The sequence below is a fragment of the Plodia interpunctella genome, chromosome 16 (genome assembly GCF_027563975.2).
Source record: "Plodia interpunctella isolate USDA-ARS_2022_Savannah chromosome 16, ilPloInte3.2, whole genome shotgun sequence".
Lineage (NCBI taxonomy): Eukaryota > Metazoa > Arthropoda > Insecta > Lepidoptera > Pyralidae > Plodia > Plodia interpunctella.
Window position 1 is genome coordinate 8,110,744 of NC_071309.1, and position 25,306 is coordinate 8,136,049.

At 35.3% G+C, this 25,306-nt stretch overlaps 1 protein-coding gene and 1 long non-coding RNA gene across 3 annotated transcripts in view; one reads left to right on the forward strand and one right to left on the reverse strand.

The window, feature by feature from the left end:
• LOC128676305 (uncharacterized) overlaps positions 1 to 25,306 on the forward strand; it is a 135,067-nt gene that overhangs the window by 21,845 nt on the left and 87,916 nt on the right. The gene's annotated exons all lie outside the window — the stretch shown is intronic.
• Positions 920 to 24,234, reverse strand: LOC128676302 (leucine-rich repeat-containing protein 24-like). Its single transcript, XM_053756337.1, has 2 exons — positions 24,064 to 24,234; positions 920 to 6,220 (listed from the first exon to the last, which is right to left on the reverse strand). Exon 2 carries the CDS (start codon positions 6,174 to 6,176, stop codon positions 3,864 to 3,866), a length of 2,313 nt encoding a protein of 770 aa, XP_053612312.1. The 5' UTR covers positions 6,177 to 6,220; positions 24,064 to 24,234; the 3' UTR covers positions 920 to 3,863.

Consider the following 25,306-nt stretch of genomic DNA (forward strand, 5'->3'; position numbering starts at 1 on the left):
ATATATTCAATGTTTAGATGATTATTCACAATTTTAGTATAACAGTATTTGGCCGTGGCTTTGCTCTAATGAATTTCTCGCGAGAATGGTAGTTTCCAAGGTTGAAAGGTAATTTCGAAAAGATTGGATGGGAAGATAAGAGGGACACAAACTAAATTCACTTTTATATTATACATTACAATTCACTTTTATAAATATTGCAACGTAAGACATTTGCGCCCATTCATACTCTGCCTTATTATAGCGCTCGGATTTACCTCGCGCAAAAATTCCGCCTCGTTGACAGTGACCAACATTTGCACCCTCGTATCATAATGTCGTTTTACAACTATAAATCACTTGTAAAAGTATACAACATGAAAACAAATATGTACATTGTATGCATGGTGTTATGATTTGTTAACAAAATATCACCAAAAATCGATTACTATCCCCAGACTACCTAATGGCATGCGCTAGATGGCATAGAATCAGTTGACAGAAGGTCAATGTCCGCTTTGTCTTACATCAAGAAATAACGTACGTATTCAGAGAAATAAATATAGTACCACCGTGTATTTTAAATAATGGATTGGCCCACAATTCGAATATTTATTTTCCAATATGGCGCTAGTGGTAGGTTATTCTGAAACTGTCTATTTTGAAGCAAGTATTGTGAAGAAAGTATTATTTTCTGCGTGTCGACGCTTTTAGATTAGAAAAACTTATATCTGTAGCATAGTGCCTACGATCAAAATTCTTAATATAGAATATAAAACATTTCATGAGAACATTTAATTTTCGTCAGTTCCTCGCAATGTGAATTTGAAGATTAAGGTTATCTTGATAATATACAGTTGACTAATAAAAGAACAAGTAAACCAACGAACTCACTTCAAGAATGCGCTAAAAAATCAATTTTATTATTAAATATAAAGTTATGACAAAATTCCCCGTCATAAAAAACGTGCGTAAAGTTTTATTTCGACAAAGAATATTTATTGTAAACTTTGATCAAAGACATTTATTTCTATTATTAAACAATGACAAAATGTAGATTCATTAAAACATGTTTTCATATTACAATACAGTCGGTTTTAATAAAGCAGTCAGAAAAATTATCATTGATCGTTATATTTTTGAAAATGTGTTCATTTCTCTGCCTATACTACAAAAGTACAAATGTATGTTATATTTATTGAAACAAATAATTCCAATTCTATTACACTGTACATATACGTAACTCGTGTAACACTGTCTGAATACACAGAAGGCTTACCACGAAACATACAAACACGTAGTACGTTACTAACGTCTATATATGCTGTCTCTTTTTCCCATATGCGAGTACGCATCGTGTAAAAAAGATAGCGTGTAGACGCATTGACGTACTTCGTATTTTATGTTTCACGGTAGCCCCTCAGTTGACTTATATTTTAACATCAAATATCGTGACTATGTAACCATTTGATGTGTAAATATTTTTATTGTATGAAGACAGGGAATAAAACACAGAAGTTAATAAATAATATAAATCCAATAGATGTTTTACATCTCGAATTCAAAAATTCTTATTATAATGTAAAAAACTTTATTTACGGGCATTAAAATACAAAATTTTAAAATCATTATGTGTAAATTCCCAATATGAGCGTTTCAAACAAACATATTCTTTCTGAATTATCGATTTAAAAAAGAAAAATGTTCAAGTAACTAACATACTTTGACATATTCGTTTGGAAGTAAATACATGTGTTAAATGAGATACCTTTGGAACTCTAAAATTGCACGTGACACGCATTTCTGAGTTAAACTATTCAATCATGGCACTATTTGATATTACTTATTATATAATATAATCTATTAATGATACCAAAAATAAATAACAAATCTTAATACAACTACCTGTGTATTAAAAAAAATACGTTGTTTTAATTCTAAAACTCAAGAATATATTTATTGAAACGCTTAAAAACAAAAAGGGAAGTAGGTACCCTGATATCGATTTACGTTACTCATTAATTACTACTTAATTCCTTTCGGGAAAATAATTATATTCTAATATTTACATAATATTCACAATTTCATTAAGCCAGATAAAAAAAAGTTAAATTGTAAATAAATTAAATAATAAAATATTTAAATCGCTTGGAATTGAAGGCCTATCACGAAACAATGCAAACAACGTAGCGTTACACATAGTTGTTACTAACGTCCACATGCTGTCTCCTTTTCTCCTATCGTGTACGCATCGTTTAAAGAGAGAGAACGTGTGGACGCAACGACGTGCTACGTGTTTTATGTTTCATGGTAGCTCACCAGAGCGCTAAACAGTTTTGGTTATTTAGTAAAATAACCATTATCAATATATGTAAGTACATCAACTTCAGCCATTTTACAAATTTGTGTAAACATGACAGTATCCCATTTGGTGATAACGATTGGAGACTTTGGAATTTCGGCATCGACGGGTATGTCCCGACTTCGCTCGGAAAAACATAATAAATTAGACACTTAATTTTTTTCTGCTAAATCACACTATCTATTAAGCCCGTGCATATAGACTTATAGACGAACTTAAAATTCATCAATTTTAATTATGAAGTCTTATTTGCTGTCAATGAGTTTGCTTATAAATGAGAAATTTGTTGGCTTTAAAAATATATTTCTCAGAAAAGGCTCGTAAAAAGTAGTAAAATTTAATTTTAAAAAATGCTTTTAAAACATAATTATAAAGTTTTTTTAAATGAGTTATTACGTTGATTTTTTTTCTGTAACTACAAACTTTCACCTCATATTGCAGTTAATCTATTGCATCTTCATATCAAATTTTATCAAAATCGGATCAGCGGAATAGTCGTGAAAGCGTAACAAATTGCTCAATTATATTATTAGTATTGTTATAAAAGTCGACAGCCATTATTACGAGCTTACTGACTGGACAATGGTCTTCCAGATTGCTTCATAACTTTTCCACCTTTGATCATTTGATGTTCATGATTAAAAAAAAATACTACTGTATCTTTTATAAATCTTCGTGCAATTGTTATTTTCTGACTGTCTGCCAACTTAATACTAAATACGTAACTATTTTATAAATACAATTTGCTCGAGTGATAATTTCAGAGGTAGTATACCCATCTATAGTTAGCCCAACCATCCCACGATCAATATTTTTGTTGTGAAAAGTTTTAAATGTAAATAGTAGACGAGCCACGGGACAAACTGCCGGAAATAGATATACAATCAACAGCACATCGAGTTATCCAAAATGTTTGCAAATTCGCAGCTATCGTCGTTGCATAGAGTTCTATGCAGATTAGTGTGAAAATGCTAATTTTTGTTAATTTGCAGTATTTTGTCGAGTAGCTATCTATATTATGTTTATAACAAAATAATTAATTAAGTAGGTATCTCAAGAAAATATATCCTCTCAAACTATCACTGGTCGACTGGAAGAGATCGTTTCATGGGATAAGTCCGTCATTGTATATACGTTCTTGTGTATGTATTCTTTGTATAACAAAGATATTACAAACAAAAAATAAATAACTATGGATCAAAAGAGATATTAAATTAAACCATCACTATTTGCAATACGTTTTTCGGTTACCTGACTAGATAAATAAGTCGTTTCAAATGTACTGAATTTTGATATTTATATAACACGCATCATATTAAATTCATCAAATTTAATTATTTCAGTGAATAAAGCATATTTTATGATTTTTTTTGTCCATGTGAAAATAAACAAAAACCAATGTAGCATCAGACAATGTATTCATACCAAATATGCTTCATTCATATTCATTTCTAATTCTTACATATTACTCAGTCGCTTTATCACTTGTTTTACGTTTAACGCAAGATACATGACGACGTCGTCAGATGTCGTTGGCATCGACATAACCCTCGTCAGGACTTTCTGAACAAATATCTGCTGCACATTTGGCATTTAAAATTTGAGGCATTGTTTTCAGAGCATTCTCAGCACAGTTCACGGCGTGACAACTCTCAGTACATACGTTAACATTAGTTTGAGTATCTACATCTACGCACCGGGTTTCAATTTGGTAATTCATTCCGATTGGTTGTGGTACGCTAACCATCAATGAAACTGTACCTTTTTTATCACTCGTGGAATTTGTTTCTATGGGAGCAGCGTGGCATGACTCCATTTTGTAACCTTCAGGTGGGGACGGGACAAATTCTTCATTTAAAAGCATCGAGCCATTATTCACTACGGTAATTTGTCGGTTGCGCGAAACCGGATAACCGTCTAATGTGCGACGCACATTTGTCGATCTGTATCCTTCAAAATTTGGTCGAACTGGTGATGTCGTATTAAATTCATTGTCATTCGCAAACTTTGACACCATGTTTTGAACTTTTGCTTTATTATGAGGCAAAGTTTGAAATGCTCCTACTGTTGAGTAATTAGGAATAATCGATGGACGAAATTGATGTTTTGGTAGGCCATAATCATGTGGATACCCATCATTGTCTAAGAAATACCCAGGGTTTAAATGTACATCTGCGGAGTGTTGGTAAATATTGTTTACCGGATTATGCGGAAAATGACCATAGATCATATTTGGTTGTTGATCTTTCCATGTGACTTGACGAGGCAACGGTGTTATAAATGTGGTTTCTTGCTGGAATCCGTCGGCGTTTGTAACATGAGTTTTGTATAACGATAACGCTGTATTTTCTTGTTCAGTGCAAATTTCTGCGTCGTTAATTAGATCAGGGTTTCTTTCGACATAGTTTTTTATATTGTGGCATTGATACATATCATTAACTTCATATTCACGATGTGAATGTACTCCATAATGCACGCGATGTGATTGAGCCTCAATGGGACTTCCGTCGCTTTTTGGTAAAGTACCGTTGCTTCGACTTGGTGATAAAATTTGGTTACATAATGCAACTTCTTTGCCACTTTCCTTCTTTTTTCGACTTCGGGTTGTATCTGGTTTAGATTTAAGTAAAATTACAGCTATTATAGCTATCAATAAAACTATAATTAGAAACACTATTGTAACTATTACTACTAAGTGCCTTTGAGGAAACGAAACTACAACTACTACTGGTTCCTCTTTGACAATGACTTTAAGTGAGTAATTGGCCCACACTTTCCCAGCTGAATTTTCTGCTACACACGAATAAGTCCCATTGTCATCAATTCCTAAATTCATTATATACAGTTCACTTTTTTTATCTGTTACTCCATTCTCTAAAAAGTATATACCATTTCGTGATTCGAGCGCTGTGTTCGTATAATTCGGTATAACATGACCTTGATATAGCCATAATATTTTCGCCTCTGGTATTGCTTTGACTGAACATTCAAGGGTTACGTTACTGCCAATGAGCATTTCAATTTGCATAGATATAGGAGTTACTTTGGGCAAGCAAGCTAAGTCACGTTCATATACACTTGTTATTGTGTGGTTTCTTAGTCGTTCTGGATGTGAGCAAACTGGTTCAACTTCATGAGCGTGATCAAAATTCAATAACCAAGCATACAAATCTCTTAAATGACAGTTACAGTTCCAAGCATTATTTTGCAACTCAATCAGTTTTAAACTGCTGGGAAATAAATTATCTCCTTGAATATTGGACAATTTATTTCCACTTAGTCTTAGCCATTGTAAATGTGTTAGACCTGAAAAGGCATCCCGTTCGATTGACTCAATTTTACATTCGTTTAATTCCAAATTAGTTAAGAATGATAATGGCTCAAAGCAGTGTGATTTTATGTTTGTTAAGAGGTTGTTGTTCATTATGAGCTTCATCAGATTATGAGAATATTCAAAATTTGTGCACGGGATGACTGTCAAATAGTTATTTGACAAGTCAAGTTCAACCAAATTAGACAGACCTTTAAATGCGTTATTATCGATCTTATGCAATTTGCAGTTTTGAAGATAAACCTTTTGTAGATCAAGTAGATTAACTTTGCGAAAGATTTCCTTCTGCAACACCTGAAGGTCATTCCCTGCAAATTCCAATATCTGAGTTTGTGGATCTAGCGAATCAGGTATAGCTTTAAATCCTTTTCTTAGACATTCCACCAGCTGTTTCCCATCTCTCCACTTGCAATTGCAGCCAGATGGACAGGTGAAGGCTGGAAGAAGGATGCAGGTGATGTGGATGACTACAAGCTTGAAAACCAAGCTTCGCCCAACCTTCATGATGCTCAAGTCACCCTTCCTTCAAAAAAGTTGGCCAGCATTATCTGTAACAAAAGAGAAAGAAAATATTAATAAAACTGAATCTTGACTAGATAATAAATCACGGTCTCAACTTTATGTACACATAGTGTAATGCAAAGCCAATTATAGGTTTCAGTTTCGGAGTTATGAATCTGAAATTGATTCTGTCTTGTTTTGGTGGTCTCCGCCTGAAACTGTGTTATAAAAATACCCTTTATCCATTTTGGTAACCAAATTTACCTAACTAGACGATAATAATCCGCAGGTATTATTTCTGATGGATATTTGAATAGCTAAGTCCAAAGATTTTTTATTGAATTTTTTACAGATTTTAAGTTCTTGTAACACCAATGCCCTAATCTAAATTAAACGAAATCGATTTTTGTTACTGCAGTTTTCGTTTCATACATGTTTGGCCAGAACACTTTAATTATAAATAAAAATACTCGCTGATGTAAAACGGCTTAAAGATAAGGTAGAGTAAACAACACTTCGAGTAAGGCAACAGAACTATGTCCATATAGTTGTCTCTAGACTCAGTGTATCGGTAATAAAGGCGAATTTGCAACGAACATCCCTAATTGAAATTTAGAAAAAAAATCGAACAACGAAAGTAGAATTTCCATTGCATTGCAATAAGAATCATGACACTGTAATTAAACTGATACAAATTAAACGCTCGTTGTAGACAGTGACGAGGGTTTAATAGTATCCCTTGTTTTGTTTGTTCATTCTCCGGCGGAGAATTATCAAGTTTTTATTTAATTTAACTGGATATAGGTATTTAATAAAAATGTAAGGAAATCCGTTCCGCTTTACCCCACTCCACCCCGGTTGCTAAGCAGCTGAGCATCGACTGGGGCCTAGCTGGAACGCACCTCCGGCACGCAACTGTTAAGGTCATAGTACACTTGTTTCGCACCGTTCTCACCCGGAAACATGGCGTTTAAATGAACTTAGCTTTAAACATACTTTATATTGATAACACGAGAGCTGACATCGAGCAGTCCGCTAATTTGTTGTCAATGTAAAGTATCTCCATAGGGGAAGGACGCTTTAAAACTCACTGTGTGTGGTGCGACTTTGATATTTAAATCTCACTATCAAGCCAATTCGCAGTGAGACGCAGCTAAACCATCACAGTGTTACGTTACATGTTACACATTGTTACGCAACGACAAGCAGAAGGGCAAGGGTGGCTTTGTATTCACTTCTCACCATTGAATCGATTCGAAGTGAGATGCAGAGAACCAATCACATTGCAGTGTGGTTGTCGTTGCGTCACAATGGCGCAATGTGTATGGTTCACTTCGAATCGATTCGATGGTGAGAAGTGAAATGCAAATCCGCACAGAATTCTCAGTACCAAAAGACGTCATCGTGCCAAGTAGGAGCGGTGTGGTACAAATTTTCTAAGGCCATTATGCACCGGGCGGGTGAGACGACGTGGACGAAAGGTCTTATTCAGCTTGCGTGGTCATTCCGGATTTGTCGATGGCATGCGTTTGACATAAAATGAAATTATTCGGTCGATCCATTCGATCGATACTGATAGTATCAATAGAGAATGCTGCTATATGAAGTGCGTGCGGCATGCGTCACGACCGTGCTTTTAGTCGACTACTTATATATAACATTCACAATTCTTTTGGAATGTTCATCATTTCCCAAGCATATTTTCATAGAATCTAAGAAGTGGGCCTATTTATGCTACGCAACGGATTTAGATCTTGGTTTTTTTAGTTAATAGAGTGATTTAAGATTAAAGTTTATATGTATATAACATGCATTATATTGCAGCCGTGTGAAGCCGGGGCGAAACGAACACTAACCATGTTTATTGATTAGAAACAGACGAAGCTTAGTATAGTAGTTACAAAAAAGGGGTGTCAAGAGGCTGGGTGAAATGATCTTACAATGGAAGGACCAATCACCGCGTCTCCAACCAAAAAATGTTATTAAAATATAGCTTAATAGGGTAGAAATATACTATCAGCGGAATAGGGGCAGGCGTAGTTCGTATCGGGTGGTTCTCAGAGCGTTTCATCCGCTGCAGCCGCGCTGTCGTTACGTACGATCTGTCAATTTTCTTGAGGAAGGAATCGTTTCCTATACCATTCATAAAATTGACATTACTACAGTACAGATTAATAATTTTAAAGTCGGATAGTAAAACTATATCTTGTGTTTGTTAAAATTTTGAAAAATTGTAATGACAGCGCGGCCGTAGCAGCAGTCGAAGCGGTCTGAGGACCAGAATACGAGCTTTTTATTAAATGAAGGAGAAAACCTACAGTGAAATATATAAAAGTTGGATGTATGCGTTACTTAATCACGCATAATCTATTTATAACGGTCGGGGTATCTACTTTTTATCCCGAAATGCCAAAGTAACAATTTCAAAGCTACAAATTTCTCGGTCTAACGTTGAATTTATTATATTTTTACATTTACTTCGGGAAGTTAGATCCATAATGTATATCGCTGCATTATTTATGTGTATCGACCCCGTCATTATTCCATTTTGGCTGTTTGCAAAGGCCCTATTTGTTATGTCCTCGGATTTGTGTAAACAGGTCCAATCGTGAGTAAAAAAAAATTAGGTCAAACGTGAATTGATATAGTCAAATGTGAGCACCAAAGTTTTATATGTGTATCGCCAAATTACGTACTCAAATGCAACTCACAATGTACTCCGATAATTTTAAATTTATTATTATACTATCTCATGCCTGTTGCTCCGCCTATGACAAAAAGTACACACTGTCAGACTCCATTCATCTTTAATCTCTATAACTTTATATAACAATTTCTAACACTGTTATTTCTTTTTTTTTTTAACCTGTTGCATTCCACTGCTGGGTATGGTCTCCCCCATGTCTTTCCAAGCGGGCGAAGGCGCGGACAAAAGCTAGTTGTTAAATAAATATAAAACTCGAGATAAAAAATTTTGCTAATATCAACCACGGTTCACATCGATTTATCCATTTTTGCGTATCTATTTTTGCGAACAATGCACGATGTGGGATCAGGTGTTTTTCACCAAATTGTCGAACCGGAGCACAACAATCAATCACTGAGACCACTCAATTAATCACGACCAGCAATTTGAAAGAAGAGAAAATTTCAACTTGAATACGGCCGGTATTCAAGTTGAAATTTTGTAATAAGCTAAAGTTTATGAGAAATTTACTGAGCAAGTTCATTAAAGTGTGCCAGATGTTGGTGGCTTGTGGAGTACGGGCTAAAGAATGTACTTGTGTATATATATTTATATATACTCACTAGTTGCGCCCGGGGCTTCGCTCCCGTTTGAATTCGAAATACCTTATGTGTTATTCCAGGTTATATATTCTACCCGTGTAAGTACCAAATTTTATAACAATCCATCCAATAGATTCTGCGTGAAAGAGTAACAAACATACACACATAGATCGCATTTAAAATATTAGTACGAAAACCCTTATCCTTATATCCTTACATAATTATAAAACAAATTCGACTGCCGCGTCTGTATGTCTATACGCGATAAACTCTAAAATTACTGCACCGATTTTCATGCGATTTTCGACAGATAATGTGATTCCCGAGAAAGGTTTAGTAAATAATTAATTATTTAATTTGTTATATTATACAAAATAGAGATTAGGTGATACGTTATATATATTCACAATAAATGGAGCTCCTACCCTTATTGGGTCTGTTTTTATTATTTTATTTAATATTTATAAATTTATCACGGCCACCCTCTTGCCTCGCTAGCTTGATCGTAATGTTTACGCGTCAAAGTGTTCGAGCGGATATAGAATTTTAAAATTTATGACAGTAGATCCAAATGTGCCAGCGCAGGCGAAATACATCGAAAGAGATTCCAAACAAAGCGTAGCTGCGTTACAACATGTACAATAGTGGACTTATTCCATATAGGGACAATTACAGTTAAACATTTATTAAAATATGATAGGTATCTTCCTGTAGTCTTTATTTTAATAGAGAAACTTATTATAAGTATTTTTATTTGAAAATACAATATATTTTAAATTAATCAACATCTTGAAAGCTTATACAATCGACCAATTTTAAAGTATTCCACACCAATTTTTAACAGTTTCACACCGTGGTTCCTATATTTCATAGAAACGACTGAAACGTTCAAATTGAGATGAATTACAAGGCTCCACTGTAAATCCCTTTGGCAACTACAAGATTGTTAGTTGGCAATCGATACGGTTAAAATCAGCCCAAGTTATGAGAGATAAAATCTTGCTAAAGATGTTTAAACCATGTGTAATTTCCACACAAACATAATACAATATCTATAATACATTGCACACCGAGATAAAAAGTAACAGATACTGACGAAGGTGTATGTTGAGGCTCGAGACTTCAGTCGAGGGCCGCAAACACACCATACATACATACCATAATATATATTTTTTTTATTTTATTTAATATACGAGTATACCTAGTTAAAACTGAGTTAAACCAAATAATAGGATACATTATATGTCGAAATATTGACGCTTCAAATATTATTTTGGTATTATGTTTGTACGGGACGTCGATTTTGTATTACAGAAATTGTATATTTGTATGCATTCTTGTAACAGGCCACCTGCCTTATATAACAGCTCTTTTCTCGAATGTCAAGAGTCAAGGCCATATAGTATAGTCATCATCATATCGAGTGTGTTATTCAAGTCTAAAGGCATCTGACATTACTTTTACGAATACTTACCGCCATCTAGTGACAGATAGTCGCATACGCACTTGTGATTGAAACTGTCCACCAGTGTGCAGGTTTCCTTACAATGTTTTCCTTCACCGGAATCAAGTGATGATCTATGAAAACTACTATACCTATATGAGTCAGATTGGTATACAAAGTCATATGGCACGAATAGGATACGATAGGCTCTTGCCACCTGTCAAGTGACAGTGACGATGATATTCAACCGTGCAATGCCAATATCGATCCACAGTCGAGATCGAAATTCACACCATTGCAATGGTTAAGACGACCGCCTTTGGATCGAAAGGTCTCAGGTTCGTATCCTACTCGTGCATTATGAGTTTGTATACTAATCTGCTCATATACGATATCAACACCGCCCTTGCCACCTGTCAAGTGACAGTAACGTTGACATCCAACCGTGCAATGCCAATATCGATCCACATTCGAGATCGAAATTCACACCGTTACACCGCTTCCGGTGGTGACTCCGCTACCGCAAGTGACTAGACGGTGTACAAAGTTCATGTTAGTCGCGTACGAATGAAATCCATGAGAGATTATGGAATAATACTGGGTTGCGCCAGTCAGTTTGACGTATACTTTAACCTAACTAAATTTTGTTGTCACTTTTAATTTGTGAGTATTGAATGAGATTCAGGCGAAACACTTGTCTATGTAACACACGTTTGAGTGTAGTCTACTAGAGTCAAAGTAGAAAAATAGTAATATAATCAGACTACTTAAGTCCAAAAGTTTCAATTATACAGGGTATCAAACGCATAACCTCCTAAAGACTACTCAGGTACATCAAAACAAGCAACTTTTATTGTACGACTTTTGGTGATTCGTAGTTGTTTTTTTTTTTTCATAGAAAATAATTCAACCTAATTTGCGATTCTATATATCTTAACTCTATGTAAAAACCAAGCAACATGAGACAGTACAGTAGCGTTATGTAGCGGAATCGAATATAGATAAATAGAGTGAATAAATAGAGTGAACGTTTTATAGAAACGACATTAAAACTAAAAAAAAAAGGAATACTTTTGTATTTATTACGTTTAGACAAAAGTTGTAGAACAAAAGATGTTAGTCTCTATGTACCTTATGCGCCATTGGAAGGTTATGCGTTAGATACCAGTAACCCTGTGTATTTTTGACATCTTACGAATTTTCGTCACGTTATGGACACTCGCGTCAGGGTCACGTGACCCTGACGCGAGTGTCCATACCAAAAAGTGCACAAGAAGTTTTCACTTCAAAAATTTTTATTGTTTACATATTTATATCCGCTCAGCATTTTCATCTTGTACCAACCATGCCCAACATGTAACCGATCGTTACCATACGGCAATTAAGCACCAACCGAATTTGATTTAAGACAGCCAGCAAGCAACTTAACACCGTAAATTTCATACATGCCAACTCTAACTTGTATAAATCATGTTGCCGTTTGCTCAGATGTGCCTTTGGGTCTTGTCTTAATTAATTTCAAACAATTACATGTGGTTCTGAATAAAATGAGGATGGTAAACGGCTAGTCGCTTATTTTGCAAACAAAATAATTTTCGCCTTTCTGTTAACATGTTTAATCTCTTAAGTAACGTTTTGTTTGGAATTAATTATGACCAAAAATGGATTTTAAAACGCGAAAATTGCTTATGCAAAGTATTAGGAATAACTAGAATTTTGGGGGTTTAACAAATCTTGGAAAGGGTGACAGTGTATGAGCGAGACAGTAATACGTAAGAAAAAAACAATAAACAATGATGGTAAGTTTATTTACTGTACAATATGAAGTGTGTTATTTTCGCATTTACAAAAAACAAATATGATACTTAAAATGATTTTATGTAATATTTTTTATAATTAAAAACTGTTATAAAGACTTGGCTATAAATTTTGCTACGATTCGAAATTAGTGCTACGACGCGCTACGAGATGGCTACTACGAATATTATGTAAGGATAAAGTAGTAGTCCCTTAAAATAGCAAGGTCCATTTCGTTGCGTAAAAAGATTTACAAGTCAAATTGTCGACCCTGATATTTCAAGCCTGTCTCTTTGAGGGATTTTGGGCCAGTTCATAAATTGGAGTGTATTAATTTGAAATGCCGACAATTTCGTTAGCGGATGACGGCCGTTGCTACCGCTTCCATAATCCACATTAATCCGACAGGCAGCGTGATTTTTTTTCCCATGTTTTAGAAATGATATAGTCTAAAATTAGGTCTAAAATCACGCTTGCACGATCCATAATACACAAGCGTACTATACAGGCGACCTCGGTGGCGCAGTGGTAAAGTGCTTGCATCTGAACCGAGAGGTCTCGGGTTCGATCCCCGGTTGGGTCATGATAGAAAATGATCTTTTTCTGATTGGCCCGGGCCTTGGATGTTTATCTATATATGTATTTGTTATAAAATATAGTATCGTTGAGTTAGTATCCCATAACATAAGTCTCGAACTTACTTTGGGGCTAGCTATGTACGTAGCTGATTGTCAAAGAACAGTTGCGAAAGTGGAGCAAAGGACTGATGGCTGGTTAAAATTATGCTTAGTGCAGGGTTCCGTAGTTTAGTAGTTTTCTAACCATATTTTCCATTAAGGTTTATAGTAGAATACAGTTGGTTGGCTATCACTCGTGAACTTATAAAGCCAACTTAGGTTTGATAGGTTTTTCTTCTAATTTCGTGCTATATATAATGTGGCCGTCCAAATCAAAAGGGACCTTATGGCGCCCAGCTCTTACGCCATTATTGCCGTTGTTTTGTATTCAAACAACGGCAATAAAGACCTAAGTGCCAGCCGCCATAAGGTCCCTTTTGATTTGGACGGCCACATATGAGTACTAATACCGTAATGTGAATTCCTAACAACAACCGTTTTGATGATAGAGGAGACACACTCGACTCTAACGAAAATGGGCACTTTAAAGCTTAATAATTTACGAATGGTTTACTAAATACCAAAAACGGTCTTCCCACACCTCTAATATTTTTGGTGCCCGGTTGCTTTACACAGCATATGTGATCGTTCGACGGCGACCGGACCCCTTACGTCCTCAGTCACTCCTAGCGATCTGAATAAGACACGCGCTGTTATTGAATACTGTTATATTCGATATTTGCGGGGTTATAAAGTTTGTGAACATTACATAACTTTTTTACTGTGTTGTAGACTGGAATAAACTAAAGTGTGTATTGGAACTATACCCTATATTATTTAGCTCGTACCTAGGACCCCAGAAGACTTACACTACAGAAATATATCCAACAACACTCTACACCTATAGGAAAGATTTTAAAATCATTCTCACTTCACATTTAGGTGAGGTACTCTAGGTAGCTTAGAAGTAACTTGGTTTTTGTAAAGGTTTTATTTGATTAGTAGGGTATACCAAATTACATAATTCTAGTGTTAGTCGTTTTTGAGCTAGACCTCGGACGGATGGACGGACGGACAGACAGATATGGTGACTATAAAGATTCCTTGTTTGTACTACGGAACCCTATAAACATCCCAGTTTGACGGATGTTGGGTTTACAATTCAACAGATCCTTGTTACCAGGACAACCCGACTAGATGTTAGAAAACTAATCCAACAATGAACCAGTTTTATGTATCACTTTAAAATACAACTATTTAATTCAAATCCTACTGATGTATGTGACCTATCCTACCGATGTATGTGTATGTATGTTTGTTATACTTTCACGCAAAATCTCCTCGACAATTTTGTATGAAAGAAATTTCGTACACGGGTAGAATATAACCACAAATAACATATAGGGTACATTTGTCCCGAAATACTCACGGGAGCGAAGTCCCGGGGTGCAGCTAGTTTGGTATAAAGGTACTTGAATTATACTTTTTATCTCTGAAAGTCCCGTAGGAAAGTCAAAAAACTCCGATTCGAAATTTGGCCTTGTACTGGCATAGGAAAGCCATGCAATAAATTGATATGTGGCGATTTACTTGAAACTTGGTATGAAGTGTGTGTGATGTTATGCCGGTGCTTGTTGAAGTACATAACACCTGCAATTTAATTAAAATTGTTGTGCTGACTGCACGAAATATGATTAAAACATTTCAATTCCGAACTAGTATTTTGGAAACATAGAGTAGCTATTTTGAACACGTTGTTTAACGCTTGGTTAATTAGGATTGCTTTCAATTTATTTGAGCGATCACGTTTCTATTATAAAATATAATTATTTTCTATTTACCTGTTATGAATTAGTAACAAACATTTCCTGTTTCCTGGTTCGAAAGTTCAAATATGCAGAATAGTTTTTAATCCCTGACAACAGAAGGAGAGAAGTTATAAGTTTAACATGTCTGTGTATTTGTATGATTATAAAGGGGACGAAAGTTTTTGTTGAAAATCATGCCTGTTCCGATTTTGCACAGAAATTCACGCGGGCGAACCCGCGAAAGCTGGTATTGATATTAGTAGGATATAATAAATAAAATAAATAAATATATTAGGACAAATCACACAGATTGAGCTAGCCCCAAAGTAAGTTCGAGACTTGTGTAATGGGATACTAACTCCACGGTACTATATTTTATAACAAATACATTTATAGATAAACATCCAAGACCCGGGCCAATCAGAAAAAGATCATTTTCCATCATGACCCGGCCGGGGATCGAACCCAGGACCTCTAGGTTCAGAAGCAGCATTTTATTTAACCATCTTAAAAATGTGTATGTATTATACACAGACCTCAGAATTACATATTATTTCTTTTACAGTGAGAAAATAATAATTGACGATGAGGATAAGGGTAACAGCTGAAGTCACGCCCCTTCGTCCTTAGAGACCAAGTTTGAAAATCACTATTGTTAGCCTTTCGTCTCAAGAAAAATGTTTATTGAAACTGGCCCTTTTTTATCCCCTGTCCCAAAATTCCCTGGCGACTTGGAATTGGATACTCGAAATTGGTACCGTAATAAAGTTTTACTCCAAAACTTTTTGAGAATTTAATACCTAAAGGTTATACATATGAAAATAGTTTGATACTATACGCTTCGGGATCCACTTTTCCGGGAATTTCGGGGAAAAACAGCTCCAATGAATTTTCAATTTGAATAGTTCAATAAATGTTGAGGGAAATATCACAATTATCCAATTTCATTCGTATCAATTACAGCAATTATGTTCGCAACAATTTATTTTAAGTGCACAATAGGAGCTATTCACGCCAATTAGATATAGGAAAGGATAGTCTGACTAAGGATGCCGAACATCAAAAATAGACATTGGCACCTCAATCTCATATATTTCTAGCGCCAAGAAAGAAAGAAAACATTTATTTGCCAAAAACATGAGTACAAATAGTCAAAATGAATTAGACCTACACGTTTTACCGAATATAGGTATGCAAAAATAAATAAATAAAGAGGAGCATGCTATCCACTACAAATCCAAAACAAAAAAAGAATTATAATGTACTTATACTAGCCCTAAATTCTATCCGAGTCTATCATTAAAGAATTCATTTAAAGTATAATTTACATTTATCAGTTAATAAAGACTTGAGGTGCTTTTTAAATAGATTTAAATTACTAAAATGCTTGCATTGTTGTGTTCCAATTGGAAGGGTGAGAAAGGCAGGGTATTTACAAGGTACTGTGGCGAAAGATCCTAGACCACAAAGCAGGCAACACGCGCGTTATACTTCTGGTGTTGCAGGCGTTGATAGACTGTGGTGCCCACTTAAGTGTGTCGCATGCCTGTTTACCTACTTGCTAGTATAAATAAATAAATACGTTAGGACAAATCACACAGATTGAGCTAGCCCCAAAGTAAGTTCGAGACTTGTGTTATGGAATACTAACTCAACGATACTATATTGTATAACAGATACATATATATATAGATAAACATCCAAGACCCGGGCCAATTAGAAAAAGATCATTTTCCATCAAGACCCGACTGGGGATCGAACCCGGACCTCTCGGTTCAGTGGCAAGAACTTTACCACTGCGCCACCGAGGTCGTCAAAAACATACATGAACATATATCGCGTGAATTTCCGATGAAGGAAAATATCGTGAGGGAATCTGCACACTGGTTGATTCTTATTAACTTGTGTGTGAAATAGAGAAGGCAATGGCAAACCACTCCATTAATAATGCCAAGAAAGTTGTTGTGTGTATTTCATTCCACGTAATAACCATGAGGAATACGACTATGAAGAAGTATAAAAACAGAAGTGATATATTTTTATTGTTTACAACCTTTTTATTTCATTTGCATTGTAACTATGTCTCGGGTGGAATATTACAATTCAATTTTGAAGCAGAATCTAGAACCGATTGAGCTGAAATGTTCACTGTAAAATATTTATTATTTATACATTTAGATACCACCAATGTTTTTGTCAAATATAATGAATATGAATAAATTCACCCAATAAATTATATTGAAATGACTGGGAAATTGTGAAAATTCCTTAAAGTCCTAAAGTCAAGATGTTCTCAAAGCATGCATAATAAATATGACGGACAGCTCTTTCAAAATATTATGTTTCACCCTCTTTTTGTATGCCCTTTGAGGGTAGTGAATAAAATAATTAAACGGGGATCTATAGGGGGCTTTCCGACTTGAGAAACATCCATTGAAACTCGTTCAGCTTTTTGTATTCCTGTATTTTTCCGCAAAGAGAACACGGAATTTATTAGAAATAAAGTCTCTATAGAGTATTTTAATAAAGCGACTCCATAAATATGTTTTGCAAAACAAAACATAGCTCACACTACTGAACCGAACAGACTGAAATTGAGAATGCATATAGCTATTATGATGCAATCTAATGGTCACTGGCAAAGTTGACGGCAAACGGATGCGAGGCTGGAGCCCTATTAATGACCAAATAAGCGCTGTTCTGGATACCAAGTTGCATGCCGCTCTTCGCGTCGCAAAGGACCGGAACATATGGAGACTCGTCGTGAAGGAAAAGTTACTCCTTCGGGGTAGTCACGACCCTCAGCATTGAGGAAAACGACGCGAGGAGGAGAATTATGGTGTAGGTCTCCGCGAAGATAGATTTTTGGAAATTCGTCCTTTATGTGGGTAAAAAGGGGGTTGAAAGATTGTATGAAAATTTTCATAATTTTTTGAAGAGAGAGACATGAAATTTTAGTTTTACGTTTGTAGTTATTAAAAAAATAAAATGCATTTATTAGTTTTAGAAAATTCTTCTAATGGCGAAAATTATAACTTTGTCATTTTTGAAGTGAAATTTTCAACAAAAATTTGTGGTTTTGACATTACAAATGTTTGTTGAAAATATCACTTTAAAAAATTACGAAGTTTCATAGAAACTTCAGATCATGTAATTCCTGAATACACTCGCCGAAGCGCATCCTGTACAAGACCAAAAACTCGCTGCTAGTGGCCCTGATCCAGGCTCTGAAGCCATTCCTTCGTGTCTCCTACGAAACACTCACGACTTTTCTCAAGCGATGGTCTTGCTTTTTTTGACTAATAAGGTAAAATTTTTCTTGATCAAAAAAATAATTATCTTAATTTGAATTTGAATTTAATATAGTTTTAATTTAATATGTTTGAAATTAGAAATTAATATAATTTTGTATCCTTTTTTTCTAACATCGGCATATATACATACATCGTAGATTCAATTTGAATATTATTCTAAAGAAAAGGGAAAAGGCATGGATAAGACAGTTAAATGATTTTAATAAACGCGAATAAGAATTTTGATAAAATTGTAATCATAAATTACCAAACCTTTCTTGAATTGGTTGTAACTAACTAGACTATATCTCATTGAATTTCATACGTTTGACTGAGCAGAACAAAACACATTGGTCTAATAAAAAAACTATGATTATAATTTTAATTTGACTAAAAAGTAATTTATGTAGATTAGGATTCCGTTCCACACCGATCGATAAACCAACAAAATAAAAAAGTATATAACCTTTATTTATTTTTTCTGTTTTTACTTGACCGATTAAAAATTTCGCTTATGTTATTATTTATATAATAATATTAGGTACAGTCCATCTCTCCCTCTCTCTTTTTCGACCTAAATGACCGAGAGACAGAGAGAGGCAGGGAAATAACTGCAGCAAACCAAGGAGTGACAGCCGAGGCCAGGTTATGTCTAAACGGGGTTAATCAATAAATCTACATCTCGAAGTGTAAAGTTCGATACACTTTCGGTAGCTACGAGTGAAATTGCTAGACTAGGGGTACAAACTACCTGGGGGTAGTATCTTTCATTTATTTTTTATCAAAATCGGCCCGATTCTCATGCAATCGAAGTCCATTTCACCAATTTTCCCCAATTTTTTTTGAATGTTTAACACGGTTTCTTGACTTACAAAAAAACACAATTGAAAGATTGTAATTCAATGCATCAGTCGATAAATTTTTCCCATTGTAAATTTGCTTGAAACCTTCAAAAAAAATTGAGAAAATTGATGAACTGCGATTGCGTGAGAATCGAGCTCCAGATGTTTATTTGTGAAAGTGAGATAATTTAGAATTTATAATATTGTGTATTCAAGTAAGAATTAGATACTATAATGGCTGCACTCAAACAACCTCCTTTTTTGAAGTCGGTTAAGAAATAATTGATTTCCACAAACACATTACAGAAATATATATATTTTTAATATTGTATATACAGATACAATATTCGAAACTCTGTCTCAATTTCATGCATAAACCTCGGGTCGATTTTGATTGAACAAATCATAAAATGTTTTGACGAAAAAAGACATAGCCTGTAAGTATTGACCGCACACGTGATTTCGTGTGTTGCCATAGTGAATAAATCACTTTGACGATGCTTATTCAAACTTTAGAAAACTAGATTCAGGTTTATCTGCATTGCAGTTTCAGAGTGAGCGCCAGTAAAAGGGATTTGATGGATTAAACAGCGAGCTTTATGTGAAATAAGCTTTTGAAGCTACGAGAACTTATATTTTATATACACAAATACACGCAAGTCATCAAAGATGACATGCGTAACAATCGTCTGACAATAATTAGTGATGCCGACAAACGTGGAAACGAAAAAGTAGCAAGGGGACGCTCAACGGCTGAGGAAGGAACCGAACGCACAGATGAAACAGAGCGGGTGTTTCACCACTTTCTGATAAAATATCATATTATAATCTGACATATTAACTAATTGATTTATCTATCAACTATAATCTACCATCTGTTATCCCTGTCCAACACTCGTGAACCACAATCTTTAAAGGTTTTATCTGTTTGATACATTTCGGCTATTATAAGTTATAATAATTTCTACAATGATAGGAGTGCCTATGAGTTGAGATTCTCCCAATTTATACCCTTTCCTATGATCGGTTCTTACAATTTGCGTGGGAGAACAACTGGCAACACAATTTTTTTCGCTCCCAAATCAGAATGAGAAAATTTAATCAAATATCATATCGATATTGATGATATGTCTGATATAATTAAGTAAATTCTATAAGAGCCATTCCTCCAATGCGCTCCGTCGTACTCCGACACGTTGACGCCCGTTAACGGATCGACACAGAACAACGGAGACATTGTGTGGAGATTTGACGTATGTCATTGTAAAAACCAACGGAGCCGCAACGTGCTGCGTCTTCGCAACGAAGCACATCTCTAATAATATTATATAAATGTTATTTCTAACACAAACGGTAACATAATACGAGTAGGTATCTACACTGAAAGGCACGTTCACCCTATTTCCTTAAGGGATGAAATTTCCCTTCCCCTTTGCCCTGTTACTGAGGCATCACGGGGTGGAAATTCCAAATTTTAGGTACAGTACATACTCGTAAATAACTCATAATTTATGTAAAACATATTTGTTATTTGAAGAGTTATCAAAACCGACTTAGCCGTTTAGTCGAGAAAGCATAACAGACAGGCAAACTTCGACATTTCCGTTTAATTAGATAAAATAGCTAAGTTGATCAAGCAAAGAATGACGTCTGTCTTTCAGCCGGTTGTATACATAAAACCATATAGCCAAATCTTCAAAATGTAATGATTGTTTTTTTTTTTTTACGCGAACCCTGGGCTTCGGGGCGTCACAGCTCCGAATGTAACCGGAAACACGCGAGCAAGAGAGAGATAAAATAGATAGGTAAAACGTTTACTTGTAAATATAACAACACAAATCGCAATACATCCAGACGCAGTAACACAAATAAACAGCCAAAAATAATGAGAACACATCATATTACAGTGAGTGTCTGTGATGCAGCAATACAAAAAGGCTCATCTCAACAAACATATCACCCAGATGAGTGATACACTGTTTTAAAGATGAGACCAAAATGTGACCTGTGGTTCCGCCCTGAAATAGGTCCACTCCATATCCTCACGGGGATCATCATCATCATATCGAGTGTGTTAACATTGGTGTCAGATTTTATTCAAGTGACATGATTTTTACTACTTACCGCCATCTAATGGCAGGTAGTCGCATACGCACCAGGGAACTAAACTGTCCACCAGTGTGCAGGTTTCCCTACGATGTTCCTCCCATGTTCAGAGGGCGAAGTGCGGGTTTGCATTTCACTTCTCACTATCGAATCGATTCGAAGTGAGACGCAGCGAACCAATCACATTGCGGTGTGGTTGTCGTTGCGCCACAATGGCACACTGTGATTGGTTGGCTGCGTCTCACTGCGAGTCGACTCGATGGTGAGATGTAAATAGCAAAGTCGCACTACGCACACAGGTTTCCTCCCGTGGATGTCGTACGGTGATTAAGGGATACGTAGCCGAGATAGCTGATAGCCACCAATAGCATGCACAAGGGTTAACCGAATGATCTAAATAATTAAGGTTGTTTTTTACGCTGACCCCGGGCTTTGCGGCTTCACAGCCCCATATGGGAACATTCGGAGATGAGAGAGAGAGATGCGTATAGAATAGATATAAATGAACAAATAAATATATATATTAGGACAAATCACATTGAGATTGAGCTAGCCCCTAAGTAAATTCGAGAATTGTGTTATGGGAAACTAACTCAACGATACTATCTTTTATAACAAATACATATATAGATACACATCCAAAACCCGGGCCAATCAGAAAAAAAGGCAGCCACTTTTCCACTATATTAGTGAGAATGTGCATGGTTTGTCAAACTAAGGAACGTTTGACATAGAATTCCTCCGAATGGCGGTCGCGTTATAATTTCATACAACAGGGACGAACACTGGACAGAATTAAATTCACTTGCATAATGTATGAGACGGTCGGATGCGGAATATGATAAAAGTTTAAACAGCGACAAAGTCACCTTAGAGTATTGTAACATGGTTTTGTGCACACGCTGTTTTTATTCAAAAGTCGTTGAAGTGTGTTGGTTTTATTGAAGTGAAAACTTCTTTAGCGGCGCTGTGCACTTTTTGCGATGGGTAAAAAAATATTAAATTCGCTTCAGGACACGTGGCCCGATCGAAAATTCTTAAGACGTCAAAAATGCCGGTACTCCCGGGGTGCAACCCGTTTTTTTAATCACCAATCTAAATGGTCACCACAGCTATTGGAAGCTTGCAAAGCGGTTGTCATACGCGCATTGCCTACTTTGTGGCGTATCTTTGCTCACGCTCCCCTCTAATTACACTGCCTCTCTCACCCTTTACCGGAATAGTACTACAATGCACGCACTGTTGTTTAGCGGTACAAATAGATAAGAGTGAAATTAAAAAAAATTAAGATCAAAAGTTTGTATTAAAAGTTTCGTCTATCTCTGTGCAAAATTTCATCAAAATACGCCTTGGGGTTTTAGAGTTTATTCATTGCAAACAAAAATACAAATGTTTATGTTCATAATATAAATTCGGATTTCGGTGTGTTTGACATATAGATAAAAGAAATATAATGATTTGATCTCAACCTAACGCCTGACGGAAAGCAACGTTTAGCTCAAATAATACCTATTCACTCTTGCCTTGAACATTTAGATTGTAAGATTCTAGAAATATCGATACGACGAGAAAATTCTAGACTTCAGCAGTTCGAAGTAGCAAACTTTATCGGTTATTTTAGATCGGTAAATACTATTTTATTTGTTACTAGCGGCTATCGATATCGATAATTTATTTATTTAAAAAAAAAATCTAATTTTGTTTGTAATGAATAAACTGAAAAAAATACTGGGCCCATTAGATTTCGGATTAGATTAGCACGAAACCTTCCGGATTAACATAGTAGGTTACTTTTTTTTTTATTATGATTTTACTCGAGCAAACCGGGATGGGCCGTAGTCTGTGTTCATGAAACGCCCTCAAATCGGGCATCGAGTTTGCTAGTCGAACTCGTTCGGGTTTGGGTCACACATAATACTAAGTATAATTGATACAAGAATATGTAAATTGCCTCTCAGGAATACAGACAATAAAAACTGGTATGGATAATAATGAAAAACTGCGACTAATATTATTGCATACACACACATACCGCTGAATCAACTGGACTATAGCGTTTTTTAACCACTCGCAGTGCACGACCGATAGCAAATCAAGATTTCAGTTTTAGTTTACAGAAATCACAGAAAATTTTGAGCTGCTTAATTGCTATAAAATTAGCATTAGGAGATTAGCTGGTTGAAAAATTGTTATCTAAAACAGAGTCCAAAACATGCTCTAGGTCAATTTAAAAAATAAAAAGTTAAGATTATACTTAATCACAATAAGATTATACAGGCTAGCTGGATAGTGGCGGCTGGGCTCCAACGCTCTATAGGTAGCTAAGGAAGAAAACTCTCAGATGAAATATTAGATACTCTCAGATGGGAATTAGTATCGGCTCGCCTACTTGAACTTTTTTTCACAAAAATATTGTCTTGTGTTCTATTTTTATCACGCATTCAATAAACAAAATATGTTGTGTTCAATAATATGGTTAATATACTTATATAGAAACTTTAGGAAAGACCAATTTATATTCATAAAATATTCGTTCATTAATATCGATGAAAAATATATTTATCCACGAGGTGTAAATATAAAACGGGGTTTATCATGTCGAAAAATACAAAATCCGAATGTCACATCCAGCGTTTCCTACTCGAGACGCAACGCACGAAAGCTCTCAAGACCGTAACATGAAAATGTGACTTACGTGTTTCAACACCATGAGAAAATCCACACCGAATCGCAAACTCCATAAAAAGTATATGCACACACTTTCACTTCACTTGAAACCGCACTCACAGCACTGCACGTCTGTTATATTTCACATATATTTGCACGGTTATGACAGAAAAATGTTGAAAAGCGTCACTTCCCTCCCAGTGGCTGGTTATGACTGAGGGTAGAAGGGTGCGGGAGGGGACGCCGGCGCCGCGCAGGCGACCTACCCTCCAAATTCTCCCCTACCGAGTCGCGAAGAACTACTTGTTTTGGATCTAGTTATATCGATAGGGATAGACGGGCGCAATTAAAACAACAGCGATTTCGTTCCGGTTCAGTGTTTTATTCCATTCTTTTTATAACACCACGTGTTTGTATGTTTTATATGTTTCTGTATACTTTTTGACCATGTATTTGATAACTTAGTCCTCTTAAATAAGCAGTATCTTGGCATATGATACTCTCAATTAAAAGCCAACAAAACAAAACTATACACCCGAACATTATAACCTCCTCCTTTTTCGGAAGTTGGTTAATTAATTAAACAAATATTTATTGAAAATGTTTTAGCTAAAATTTTAATAGCTTTTGTAGTTTACATAGAAAATATAAGAATAGTCACCCTTCATGCCATTGGGACCTGTAAAACTGAGTGTATTGTTAAAATGAATGTAAGTACTTGCGAACTCAATTTTCATACTAGTTTGAAGGCCGTGTGATTTCGTGATAAATTCCTAATCGCAGTCAAGAAAGTGAAGAAATCGGATTTTTTACGAACTATATATTTTTGAAATTGTATACTGAAGATTGGTTGACAAACAGCCTGTGTTGCCGGCTGGCAACAGCGGACAGGAAACACCGATCTCATGTTTCAAATTTCTTTACTTTCTTGACGAAACAAATGCATAACCGTATTTGTTTCATGATCATGAGGTGATTTTGTCATATGAATAGAACCTTATGTCTTAAGAGAACACCATACTCTTGTATGTAGGACATAAAGTTCAAAGAAAAATACTATTGTCATAGGAAATTTCAATGTAAAATCGGGTTAGATAATATTAGTATATTCAAATGTTTGCCTAATTATAGTTTGTATAATTATAACTGTTTACATAGAGAGGTTTTTACATTGAAATCAATTAAGAATTAGATTTAATTGTTGTGAAATATCGTAGTAATCGACTGTTATGTGTAATTGTTACTGAATTTCATTAATGAACTATTTCTCT